Source organism: Argentina silus (assembly GCF_951799395.1).
Source record: "Argentina silus genome assembly, chromosome: 1".
NCBI lineage: Eukaryota > Metazoa > Chordata > Actinopteri > Argentiniformes > Argentinidae > Argentina > Argentina silus.
Window position 1 is genome coordinate 27,579,136 of NC_139655.1, and position 13,931 is coordinate 27,593,066.

At 41.5% G+C, this 13,931-nt stretch overlaps 1 protein-coding gene across 1 annotated transcript; it reads right to left on the minus strand.

Moving 5' to 3' along the window:
• Positions 1–5,525: 5,525 nt before the first annotated feature.
• On the minus strand, positions 5,526–6,575 carry LOC310812234 (serine/threonine-protein kinase pim-1-like; the record flags this gene model as incomplete). Its single annotated transcript, XM_083680682.1, has 4 exons — positions 5,526–5,590; positions 5,692–5,804; positions 5,975–6,151; positions 6,236–6,575. The coding sequence occupies 3 exons, from the start codon at positions 6,573–6,575 to the stop codon at positions 5,692–5,694; spliced, it is 630 nt and encodes a 209-aa protein (XP_083536808.1). The 3' UTR covers positions 5,526–5,590.
• Between the last annotated feature and the right edge of the window lie 7,356 nt (positions 6,576–13,931).

Below are 13,931 nucleotides of genomic sequence, written 5' to 3' on the forward strand. Positions count from 1 at the left end.
TATCCTCCACCTTTGGATTTCTCTCCACACCCTTGTGTGGTTGGGTTTGGGGCCTGGCCAAGTTTGGGGGAGAAAGAGGGGAAATGCTGTCATTTTTAGAACAGCAATAGATAGCAGGGTTGTCTCTCCCACCTGAGGGTTGGGGTGAGGGTTAGGGTTAGGATTGGGGTGAGGGTTGGGGTTAGGGTCAAGGTCCAGGGATAGAACAGCATATCTGTTAAAACAAAGCATGATTAACCCAGCTAAAAGGAGTGGTCTCTAAATGCAAACAGTCTCTAAATGGAAACAGTTATTGCTCTCTTACCACGCAGTGCTGAGCTTTTGTTGTTGCTACACTACCTGATATAGTGCTTTAGCTGGCAATTGTAGCTAGCTAACGATTAGCGATTATGCTAACATGAACTTTGTAGGCATTTCTATGCTTGTAACAGAGTAGCTTACTAGGAAGAGGGGGTAAAATACATACCCCTTTGTTTCATACAAAAATAATGTATATTCATTTTAGAAACTATAGTGAAAGACTACAAGCCTCCATCTTGTTGTGAAATGTGTATTTGTACCACCCCTCCTTCAACTTTGCTTAGCGCAAAAAAAAAAAAAAAAAAAAAAGAAGCTCCACGTTATGGTTTTACAGTGCTGAAAAAGCAATCTGTTCCATTGAGAACAATGGGAAAACAAGCATAAAAACAGCCACCATTTAAAATAAAAGCTTGCTATGCCCCTAACGAATTTGGGAACAATATTTTGACAAATCAACACAAAGCTGTAAAATTCAAAGCAAGACTGATAATGAGTCAAATAAGCACTACAGGTGTGAAAACGTGTTCTTTATTTGAAGAAGACAAACTACTTCTTACTTTTAGCTATTTATTTATATGTCAAAATTCTAGGCTTGTACAAGGACCACTTTTGGCGAAGAAAATCACAGTCAGCAAGCTGTTAATCTGTAACCAACCCTCCAAAAATGGATGCATTCAAACAGTCAAACAAAGCATTTACAGTAAACAAAATGATTGTGATTGGCTATTTGGTTGGGGAGGAACGTGGTTTAGACTTGGCATCCCTTGTTGTTCACGGGCTGGTCACACCATTCGTCCCATCAGCACCCTGTTAGAGATAAGATACCTACTCTGGTATGTCCTCCCTAGTCTGGTACTTTCCACTATAGCTCTTTGTGTAAACGTGTGTTGTGACATCTTTCTTGATGACCTGGCTTAACCTCACCATGTATTAATCCAACGTACTATGGGACTAATGCTTGATTCATCTCATTTATCAACAGGCCATCACATTAGTAAATTTAGCACACTGCAGTAATGTATTTTTATTACAGCAATAATAAACTGTTTTTATAAAAATAATTTCTAACACAGGTTCCGGTAACTTTTTAAGTCTGGCTACAAATGTAGCTATAGGCCTATAGCCTAAAAAATGTTGGAATCTTGTTTTGTGAGTAAAGGCTGTTTTGCAGCATAATTTAATACCGAACCGTGGCGTGTAGCAATACAGAAGTTGTGTAACCTTTATAGCCAGTTGCATTTGTAATCAAATAATTTGCCTGTGCAAATATTTTGAGAAATCAGTGCAAGGCTGAAAGAATCAAGACTGATGAAAATATTGTCTGTGGAATATTTTGTCTTGACCTATTGGTTAAATTTGTGTTTTAAGTAAAAGCTTCTTATCAATACAGAATTAGTGTCATATTAGCCTTATGGCACCCCAACTATTTTTCTCTTTGTCACAGAAGGTGATCGCACCAAGAGAAAAGCCCTCCCTGTGCGCAGCGGGGACACAGCACTGTAAGACACAGACAACTAGATTGTCATAGTAAAAAAATTCTTTCACAGGTTTCGCCATCACTCTTCTTTTATAGAGAGGCGCTACATCATTAGTGGGAGGCAACATGTTTACTGTACACTTATTTAATTAAGAAATATAACTTTCTAGCTAACTACCTAGGTGTCAAATATACAAGTAAGCTACTCAGCAAACATTTGCTTTATTGAAATGTTAAGTTGAATAAGCTCTATGTATATGAACTAAAACTGGTTTGGTCAGTTATGCTGCCCTGGGGAAAGAAACGCAAAATGCTAAGCTACACAGAGCTAGCAGGTAGCTCTCTCTTACTATTTTCATTTTTATTATGTTCAATCATAGAATATAGCTAGATTGCTAGTTATGTCTCAAATATGCTAGTATGTCAGCTCCCACTGACTTTATCAACATTTAGTTGAGTAAGCTATATACATTTAAAAAATGGAATGGACTGTTATGCTTTCCTGGGGGCAGAAACTTAAAATGCTAAGCTAAATGTCGTTAGCTGAGCAGAGAACTAACTACCTCCTTGAATTATACAATATAAATATTTAGCAAGCTAGGTCTCAAATATGCTAATGCTGAGTCAAAGAATAGAGCTGTCTATCTAGCTATGTCTTAAATATTCCAGTAAATCAGCTCCCACTAACTTTATCAAAACATTTAATTGAATAAGCGATGAACTTAAACAAACTGTTTATGCAGGGGGCAGAAATATTAGTTTGGGTCAAGATCAAATGACGCCATTAGGGCAAATGTCAAGCACAATACTAATAAAAAATGAAAAAAAGTCTTAACTGCCATCGGGACAGCCATTTGAATAATAAACAGTTTGTTCTATGAACTTAAATGTTTACCCTGGGGCAGTTGTAGTTTATTAAAGTTAATTTTAACAATAATTTAATAATTTAATTTTAAGGCCTAGCTACCTAGCTCTATGGTGGGGGGGGGGGGGGGGGCTGACTTACTGATATTTAAGACATACAGTGCATTCGGAAAGTATTCAAACTTTTTCCACACTTTTATGTTACAGCCTTATTCTAAAATGGATTAAAAAAATAATAATAATAATCCTCATCAATCTACACACAATACCCCATAATGACAAAGCCAAAACAGGTTTAGAAATGTTTGCTATTGTTTATTAAAAATAAAAAATACTTATATCACATTTACATAAGTATTCAGACCCTTTATTCAGTACTTTGTTGAAGCACTTTTGGCAGCAATTACAGCCTCAAGTCTTTTTGGGTATGACGCTACAAGCTTGACACACCTGTACTTGGGCAGTTTCTCTCATTCTTCTCTGCAGATCCTCTCAAGCTCTGTTAGGCTGGATGGGGAGTGTCGGTGCACAGCTACTTTCAGGTCTCTCCAGAGATGTTCGATCAGGTTCAAGTCCGGGCTTTGGCTGGGCCACTCAAGGACATTCAGAGACTTATCCCGAAGCCAATTGTGAGCAGTGAACGGGTCTAAATATTTTCTGAATGCACTGTAGCTCTATTATATGACTTAACATTAGTAAGAGATAGGTATCTGCTAGCCAGCTAGCTCTGTTTAGCTTAGCAGTTTATGTTTCTGCCCCCAGGGAAGCATAACTGTCAATCCCAGTTAGTTTTTTTTCATATAGCTTATTCAACTAAACATTTAAATAAAATTAATGTTAGCTGACTTACATGTATATTTGTCACCTGACTAGCTAGCTAGCTCTATTTCTTAATTCAACATGAGTAGCTAAGAGGTTTCTAAATGCTTAGCTAGCTAGTTTGCTATGATTAGCTTAGCATGTTGTTGCTAGTTTGCTCCATTTTACTTTTTGCTTCAGGTAAGAAGACCAGTTGTATTTTAGAGATATTGTCACATTTGTCTGACTACTGTAACACAATGATTTAAAAATGTTAGGCGACCAGCTTGTAACTCAAATATTATTTACATAAAGGTATGCATCTGTTAAACTCCGCCCACCGACTTTTTAGAAACCAATCAGATGTGTTCTGTCCTAAACCAATCAGATTCTTTCTGTCCTGAGAACAACGTTGACTACACCTTATGTCAACTTGCTCATCCAGCAGGGCTTCCCATACACTTTAAATCGAACACACAGGGGGTGGAAGGTTTTTCATCATGATTGAATATTTGCTACAATCTTGTAATTTCACGAACACTCTGTATGACACCCCTCATGGTTGAAACTCACTTCATATGTATACTAAAAGTGCTGCTGAATAGAGTGGTAGTAAAAATTATGTTTAGCCTTGATAATTATTATTACATGATGTATTCCTGATGCAGCCTAGAGGTGGCACTTTGAACTGTTGGGTCACAGTAAAAGGCCATTTTACAGTCATTATACATTGTACAGTCCGTTATAGTACAGTAAAAGTCTATTATACATTGTACAGTCCATTATATGTATATGTAAAATGTATATGTAAAATTGTACATTATAATGGTCAAAATTACATTTTTGAAATTGGACATACTTTCTGTTACGTAATATGTCCTTCATTCATGAAAAATATTATTCAATATTGTGATCCCGCTTTTATTTTGAAGTCGCGAAAACGAAACCGGAAGTCTTATTGCTGGAACCAGCAAGGTTCAGGGAACACAGTTCCACATGACTTACATTTGGACAATGACCTGCTTCGTCCGACAGTTCTTCATACGTCATAAATATGTGTGCATGTGATAATGCTGGTAGTTTTTAGATTTTTTCTTGACATTGTGAATAATGCATTCAAGATTATTATTCACAAAAGTACTACATATCTGTTCACTCACACATTACAATTCAATGATAATTCTACTCTGTGCTTGTACTTTACTGGCGCGATCTAATGATTGGGAATACAGTAATCAACCATTGATAATAACATTTTTTTTTTATCAACTCATATCACTATCACATATAATTGATATCTAGGCCTGATTTCTCTTAAAACATCACAAAGACATCACAGTCAAAATGCTCATTGTTTTTTTTAATAGATTTTCAACATCATTTTTCAGCTTTGCAAACCTGATTACAATGCAACTATGAAGGTGGTGTGGAGAGTCTCCAAAATCTGAGAAAAAAAAAGTCAATAGGCTTCTCAGGTCAAAACTGTTAGACAAAGGTAAGATGCTGTAATGGGATCAGATAGATGTGCGGCCGGCCAAGTCCATTATCCGCCCGTTACAATCTCTCTTCAGAAAAGCAGTTGTTGTTCTGAGTGCATAAAGTTCTTTCACATTGAAGGTCCAGTGTTTGACTAAAGTTGTTATTGTAGCAGGTTTCTGTATCATTCTTTTGCTGCTGAAAGGCGAAGGTAAGATGCTGTAAGGGGTTTGCTGGAGGGACACTGTTGTAGCTCCAGCTCCAGCAATTATCCCAGTTACAATCTCTCTTCATGTCCTTTTTAGCACAAAGGGACACATTTCCTGAGTCTTCCATCATTGGCCTTGCTGCATTATAAGGGATCTTATACTCTCTTCAATGAGCACTGTAAGTTTCAGTATCACCTCTCTTTCAGTTTACAGGCGAAGGTAAGATGCTTTAAAGGGATTTGTCGCGAACTCATCCCTCTTAAAATCTCTCTTCAAACCTTTATCCGACGGGAGGTAATACGTCATGGCTTTTGATGTCTTTTGCTGTTTTGATGTCTTCTTTCTTTTTTCGCTATTTGGATGTCTTTTTTCTTCTTGATTGACAAAAGATTCATCCACTAGCCTACCTAACCCCCTAAAGAATGCACAACCCACTCGCTACCCTTACTCGTAGTTGCTAAGGAATCTGTAAAATAAAGTAGAAAAAAATAAGTCACAGTTAGAGTATGGCCTGGCATTCTTTGATAATGAAGAATGACATGACATAACACTTGCATGGTCACTGACCTAAGCGGTGGGGCGTGCCATGTCGGACAGCCAGCCATGGAGAAGTATCTGCTCCAGAACTGGCCTCTTGAGGGGGTCTCGTGCCAAGCACCAGCGTATTAGATCCTTGCAAGCTATGCAGCAAAAAGATAAACATACATAGTAGAGTGGTGATGATGCACACACATAGAGAAGGAGAATTTAACAAGCACTTTCAATCCTGCTTTAGTCAATTCAGTTGTACCAACATTATTTAATAGTTTTGGCAACTGGAAAATGAAGATGAAGATACTGTGTGGCTTACATTTGGACAGCCCTCTCTTAAAGCGCAGGCGTCCAGCAACAATATCAGCCTCCTTTTTGAAGGGCAGGCTTCCACAGACCAGGTTAAATAGCAGGACACCAAGGGACCAGATGGTGGCTTTGCGACCCTGGTACTTCCCATCCAAGACCCATTCAGGTGGAGAGAACTCTTCAGTGCCTGAGATAGAGAGAGAGATGTAAACTGACATTCAATGTTCCTTAGTTCATAGTTCAACATACCAGTATCATTCTGTCCTCTTACCAGCAAAGGTCCTGTATGGTTTGTCCTTCAGCAGATCCCCGCAACCAAAGTCGATGAGCTTGACACGCAGTGTGTCCGTCTTCATCAACAGGTTCTCTATTTTAATGTCGCGGTGCAGGACGCCACGGTCGCGGCAGTGGTGCACAGCCAGAACCACCTGGAGCATGACGACCCGAGCCAGACACTCCTGCATCTTGCCGCCCATCTGCTCCATGTATTCAAAGAGGTCCATGCATGGATATGGATACTCCAGAATCAAGATGTACTTCTTGGGCTGCTCAAACCAATCCACGAGCTCCAGCACATACTCACAGGTCGGGGACTGGCACACAATCTGCATCAGGGCCACCTCTAGAGGCAACCTGCATGATGTTCCAGGCTAAGGGGATAGTTTGAGAGAGGATTTAAGGGCATAACAGCTCTCGGCCTAACACAATTACAAATGGAACCATGCACTTACAATTGTGAGGTTGTACTCTGTAGTATGTTTGTTGATGTACTTGATGGCCACCTGAGGGAAAGAGAGGCACATTCTGAATAATGTACACCACTGTAACAAACCAAGGATGCCTTGTTCAGTTATATGCTGTTGCTTATAGACAAATAGCTAGATTTGACACTCAACAACATGATTTGAACTAAATTAGCTATACTAATGGTACGTGGTGAAACGTGATAGTGTTGTGGGTGAACAGAAATAAAAAGTTAGAGAAGAGAGGAGGGAGAGATGTTTACCTCTTTTCCATCTGCCTTGCGCTTTCCTTGATAGACAGCCCCACATCCTCCTTTGCCCAGCAGCTTTCCCACAGTGTAGAGCGAGGTGAAACTTGCTGCAATGCAAATTCTAACATTTAGAACACAGCTCAGTCCCGCCCAGGACTAGTTGATCATCCTCAATAACAGTACAAACAGACACTATGAAAAAATATGATCATCTGAAAGATGGCTCCATACAGTACAACGATCACGGTTTTAGGGAATAGTAAGTAAATTCTACAACTATTTGCAACCTAATATATCTGATTCTCCCATTGAGAGACTTTGGTAGTGAGTCACTCAACCTATGGAAGATTTTGACAAAATATTCTGACCTCTGCGTGGTGGGTTTCGCCGGAACTTGGGCTCCAGTTTGGGGGAGGAGCCTGAAGAAGAGGACTCACTGCTCTGGCTACTCGTTGATGAGTCCGATGAGCTGGAGTCCGATGAGCCGGAGTCTGATGAGCTGGAGTCGGATGAGCTGGAGTCGGATGAGCCGGAGTCGGATAAGGTGGAGTCCGATGAGCTGGAGTCAGAGCTTTGCCCTGAGCTGACTCTCCTTACCCTTTTAAGGGGTTCGTCCTCCTCATCCGAGGAAGACGAATCCCTGCGCCTTTTCTCACCTCTCCTCTTTCGACGTGAGCCCAGGCTGCATTGGGTGGACTGGTCCACCAACCTGGGAGGTTGGGGAGGTCTAGGCTCCACCCTGCAACTGGCTCTGGTCTCCATAGGAGTGGGCCAATCAGGGTCACTCTCACTCTCAATCTGGAGTCTGGAGAGTGCTCTGGCTGGGTAAGGGCAAAGCTTCTGGGGACATCTTGACAGCCCCTCTAACAGTTGGGCGAGGCTTTTTGAAGGCCCCCTTCAGGTCATCACAGCTGGACTGTAACTTACGCTTACCCATACTTACCTGCAGTGAATTCTTGGTGAATCGGTGGAAAGTAAACCTGCAGCTCCTTGCTCTGACTCTGCCTGGCCTGTCTCGTGGCAATGGATACCCCCTGCTGTAACTCTGTAGGTACATGGTGTAACATTTCAGGGTATGTCAGAATAAGACCTCATTTTGTAAAGGTGTTTTTATAGATATACTGAAAAGTGTTAACCATATATCCATTATAATACAGCAATTTCTAACTGAAATCATCTTACAAGGGAGATAGGCTATGCTTTGAGTTTGCTACTCCTCATTAGCCTACACACATGTTCACATTCAACACAATCAGACAAACATATAACCTACCAGAAGTTGTGGATGTTGGAGGTGGTGCTGGTTTGCTGGTGTGGTCTTCGGCAGGTAGGCCAGTCTGCTAATGAGAGGTGCCTAGTGACCACTTATCAGTTTAAGACATGATGATGTCATAATTGGCACTCAGGTGATGTCAAAGTTGCAGACCCCGGTGGCAGGGGTCAAGTTGAGTGTTTCCAACCATGGCCAGTGCCACTCCAACTGTGGTCTCAAGCAGTGCAATCTCTGGCTGATAATGATGATAATAAACATGAATATAATAAGAAATAACGGCCTTTTGTTATCGTTGCTTGTACTTGCTCTTATCATTGGCTGTTCGTTTATTGTTAGATTAATCATGGCAAGTGTAAATTAACACTGATTGGATATTAATAAATGTCTGCCTGGATAATATTTGTCCAGTGAAATTACAACATTGTACTCTGTCCCTACTTGCTACATTGACACAACGTCATCAATGTAATCTGACACTGTTGGGGGATGGCGTTGTGAAAAAAAGAACTTGTTTGTTATCTGGTGGTTATGCATTCTGCGTGTATGACTAGTCAGTAGTGATGGGCAAATTAAGCTTTTGTGAAGCACTGAACCACTTGAGCCAATTGTTTCGAAAATGGGTTCATTACTCGAAGCTTCAGTTACAGTGACCTCTCCTGGCGAAGTGCAAGGCTGCAGTCAAATTAGGCAGGCTAGTTGGTGGACAGGAGGCTTTTAATTACACGCACGCACGCACGCACGCACGAACACACACACACACACACACACACACACACCTCAATGAGCAGTGTTGGAGAAACTACTTTACTTTTGTAGAAAAGATCTTTTGTTCTGAAGCATCTTTGCTTTGATCACCCTTGGATTTAAAGTATTGTAACGACCTTGTGAAAGGCCCGTTAGCAACTCCGCCAAGGGAATTACCTCTCTTGGTGTTGTGGCTAGCGCGGCCGGTTTGTAAGCGAAAGATTGCGAGTTCGATACCCGCTTAAGACAAGCTGCTCTACCCCGCCGTTGATACAGTATCTTTGCTTTGATGAAATTCTTTGATGCACACACACACTAAGACTGAATATCATGTTCTATTTACAAATAAAGATTGATGAATGTGTGTATTGTGTTATTGAGGAGAGAGTGCTGGGGAAAATATGGCATAGGTTGGGTGTGTTTGTGTAACTATGGCAGGGGGTGATTATGTGGGATGGGGAACACTCAGAGAATACAAACGCAATACCAACAACTCAACAGCAACAACGCACCTACTACGACAATCCACAAATTGTGCATTGTTTAGAGCGGTTATAAAGTGTTGAGGCACTCAAATTCAAAACTGTCGCAACCTATCATCTGTCAGAATCGAGACGAGGCAGTGCCAGTGAATCACCTGATTGGACCGCGAACCAGTCAGGTGATTCATTCAGGCAACGAAGCAGTTGCTGCTTCGGACGTCATATGTCACGTGATTTTTTTCGCACCAAAGCAAGCTTTGAAGCAGTGCTTCGATAACATTGTTGGTCAGTGTTTGAAGCACGTATCGAAGCTTCAGTGTCAAACTGCCATCACTACTAGTCAGTCCAGGTGGGTTTAGTGCTTCGAAAGCTGTTGCTGTCTCTCGTGAAGTGTGTCGAAGTGGCCTTATTTAGCTAGCCAGTTAAAGTCGGCGGTGCTGTTTGGTACACCGTTACCAGGCTAGCTAACTTAGATACTTTTCGGTTGGTGGGTAGCTAGCTGCTAACGTGACTATCGCGTGTTATTAGCAAAATTTGCTTTTTGTAACGTCTGTTGTTGTGTCCAGTCCACAGATTGTTTGTAAAGTCAAGAAATGTCATGGAATAACAGGCCTTTTTGGCTCCCAGCTGTTTCTCGCCTGGTGTAACTATTTAGTTAACTTGCTAAAAAAAAACACCAGTGTAGCTGCATTCAAAAGCGATTCAACATGCTGGTCTGTTTTTGATTAGACCTAGGAGCGAGGTACTAACACTGAGTAACAGTAAGTATATGTTGACATGATTTACGTCTGCTAATGTTTGTTAACGTGTCACTACCACTTGTTGATGAGTAGCGAGCTTGGAACTGGTCTGTCCGTATTTATTCATGAAATGACTTTCTTTTATCAGACAGTGGCATCGTTGTCAAACTTTTTTTTTCTTCTGTTGAATTATTTCGTTTGGACAGAAGCCGAGCCAACCTTGTATAGTTCAGGCAGTCTGAGTGCAGCTGCTTGAGTTCAGTGATAACAAAACGTTTTACAATGGCCCTGATACCCTTTTGTCTCTTCAGTCCAGAGAAAGAAAGAGCCTTGAATACACTCCACGATCTCTACAGCAAAGAGCATGTCACAGAAAGCAACATGTGGCTCCAAAATGTCAGAATGTAAGCCTTGTGATGGAGCACATACTAATTTCATAACATGGACTATTGGTCTTTTTAAGCAAGTCTTTGCTCAGTTAATGTTATGTTAGAAGTAGCTTTTTATTTGTGTCATCTATGGCCATGGATCAACTCCTATATAATTGGTCTCTGGAAATATTGTTGCTGTGGTCTTTAGAATGTGAATCGCCATGCTTAGTTGTCAACCCTGCCATGTGATGTTAGGCCAAATCCTGTTGGACTATGTGGTCAGTCAATGGCCTAATTCTTGAGTGGTGGGGAAAGCCCAGGCCTACCTGTGTGGCCTGGAGAACAGGAGCAGTGGGTTGCTAATCTCAGCCTCTCCTAATACCCTGGATTACTGTCTTTAGACTTCTCCCCATGTCCGGTTTCACTTACTCAAAGAAATATTAGTGTTTGTGGAGTTACTAGATACTCGTGGAATGGGTATCTTTGCCCTTTGGACTACCTTCCCCATCCCCATGATGTTTTGTTCTAATGCTGAAAACATTAGATATTGTTTGAAAGGAAGAGCGTGATCAGGGCTGGGGGATATAGAAATGTCTGCTGGTGTTTTTGCATTTTATGACAGTCTCTATTGAACTCTACTCTCTGTGGGCCTTTTTGGCTAGGCAGACTAAATTCAAGCAGACCCACATTCACCACAGGATAGCTTTTTCCATCAGGAAGCAATCGTAATGCAACATCCTCCAATATCCTCTGTTGCGCACCAAAGCCTGTCAAAATCACATTATTATTCACAAATGAAATGCATATCTGTTCATTCACACATTATAATTCAATGATAATTTTACTCTGTGCTTGTACTTTACTGGTGTGATCTAATGATTGGGAATACAGTATCAACCATTGATAATAAAAACTAAAAAATTAATCAACTCCTATCAGTTGATATCTAGGCCTGATTACACTTCAGAAAACATCACAAAGTTTTGGAATGCTCGTTGTTTTTTAAATAGATTTTCAACATAATTTTTCAGCTTTGCAAATCTGGTTACAATGCCCGCCTGAGGGAAAGAGGCACATTCTGAATAATGTCCACCATTAAACCAAGGTGCTTTCTTAAGTTATATGTTGCTTTGAGACAAATAGCTAGATTTGACACTCAACAACATGGTTTGAACTAAATTAGCTATACTAATGATATGTGGTGAAAACAATTGATCGTGTTGTGGGTTCGAGAAGGAGAGATGTTTACCTCTCTTCTTTTGCGCTTTGCCGTGATAGACAGCCCCACATCCTCCTTTGCCCAGCACCTTTCCCACAGTGTAGAGCGAGGTGAAACTTGCTGCAATGCAATGCATCTCTTCAGGCTACATCCTGACAGTCACTCCTAAAGACCTCTTCACCCCCCACTACCCCTCTGTACAGTTTCTCTACTGTTAAAACTATTTTTAAAAAGTAATCCTTCCTTCTTCTAGCATTGTGACTGCCAATGGCCCCTGGTCCTAGCATAACTTCTTATGTTGACTGATGTATAGATGATTCACTTACTTTAGACAAATGTACTTCGCTTTGGATAAAAGTGTCTGCTAAATGGCAAAAACGTAATGCAATGTTTAGAACACAGGTCAGTCCCACCCAGGACAAGTTGACCATCCTTAATAAAAAGTACAAACAGACCTGCGTGGTGGGTTCCGTGGGACCTTGGGCTGCAGTTTTGGGGGAGAAGCCTGAAGAAGAGGGCTCACTGCTATGGCTACTAGTTCATGTTGATGAGTCTGATGAGCTGGAGTCGGAGCTTTGCCCTGAGCTGACCCTCCTTACCCTTTTAACACTTTTAAGGGGTTCGTCCTCCTTATCCGAGGAAGACGAATCCCTGTGCCTCTTCTCACCTCTCCTCTTCTCACATGAGCCCAGGCTGAACAGATGCACAATTTGTCTGACATTCTTCTCACTTCTCACATGAGCCCAGGCTGCATTGGGTGGACTGGTCCACCAACCTGGGAGGTTGGGGAGGTCTAGGCTCCACCCTGCAACTGGCTCTGGTCTCCACAGGAGTGGGCCAATCAGGGTCACTCTCACTCTCAATCTGGAGAGTGCTCTGGCTGGGTAAGGGCAAAGCTTTCGGGGACACCTTGACAGCCCCTCTAACAGTTGGGCGAGGCTTTTTGAAGGACCCCTCCAGGTCATCACAGCTGGACTGTAACTTACGCTTACCCATACTTACTTGCAGTGAATTCTTGGTGAATCGGTGGAAAGTAAACCTGCAGCTCCTTGCTCTGACTCTGCCTGGCCTGTCTCGTGGCGAAGGATACCCCCTGCTGTAACTCTGTAGGTACATGGTATAACATTTCAGGGTATGTCAGAATAACATCTCATTTCGTAGCATAAAGGTGTTTTTCTAGATACACTGAAAAATGTTAACCACATTACCATTATAATACAGCAATTTCTAAGTTCATGTGGGTTTAGTGCTTCGGAGGCTGTTGTCTGTCGTGAATATTGTGGCCTTAGTTAGCTAGCTAGTTACAGTCGGTTGACTTGAGCTGAGGCGGTGCTGCTTGGTATACCATTAGCAGGCTAGCTAACTTAGATACTATTAGCTAGGTGGGTAGCTAGCTGCTAACTTGGCTATCGCATGTGCGAACAGGATTCCAAACGCATCAGGAATGTTGAGTGTCACAATTTTATTGATGAAATGTTAATGTTAGCCAGCTAGCTGTGTGAAGTCAGGTACCTTGCCTGCATCGACAAAAGAACTGGGTCTGAGACACCAGTATATGGAGGCTTATCCACAATATTTTTCCACGCTAAATTCCACGCCTCTGTGTATGGACCACAAGCAAAGGTGACAGGATTTATTCTCTGTTGTTTTTGTGTCTGAAAATTAGCCAGAGCCAGGCTAGTATAGTTGTTCCGTGAACCTAGCTTTGCCCTAGGAGATTGCTGGTATCCGCCAACTGCAGACCAGATGGGGGGGATTTTAAACCAATGACATGGGTCTCATATTTGCCAAACTGTGGAGTTTCTTTTGCAATCAAGATGAATATTCCCCCGCCCAACTGCTGGACCCAAACAGAAGGCATGAATGTCAGACAAATTGTGCATCTGTTCTGGCATTCATTATCAATTGTGGTCTGAGTAATGCTTTGCAGTCTTTAATGTGAGGTAGAGTTATTCCCTGATTGCTGCTTTAAAAACATAGCTAAGTCAGTGAGTGGATCGTCAACATGACAAGACTGTGAATGTTTGTGCAGACAACTGAACCCCACCTCTTTGTTTATGAAGCAATTCCTCAGGTAATCATGAACTTCTGGCTTCCCATTCATTTCTTTACGCACTGTTATGGCACTAGAGTTTGAAGATAGA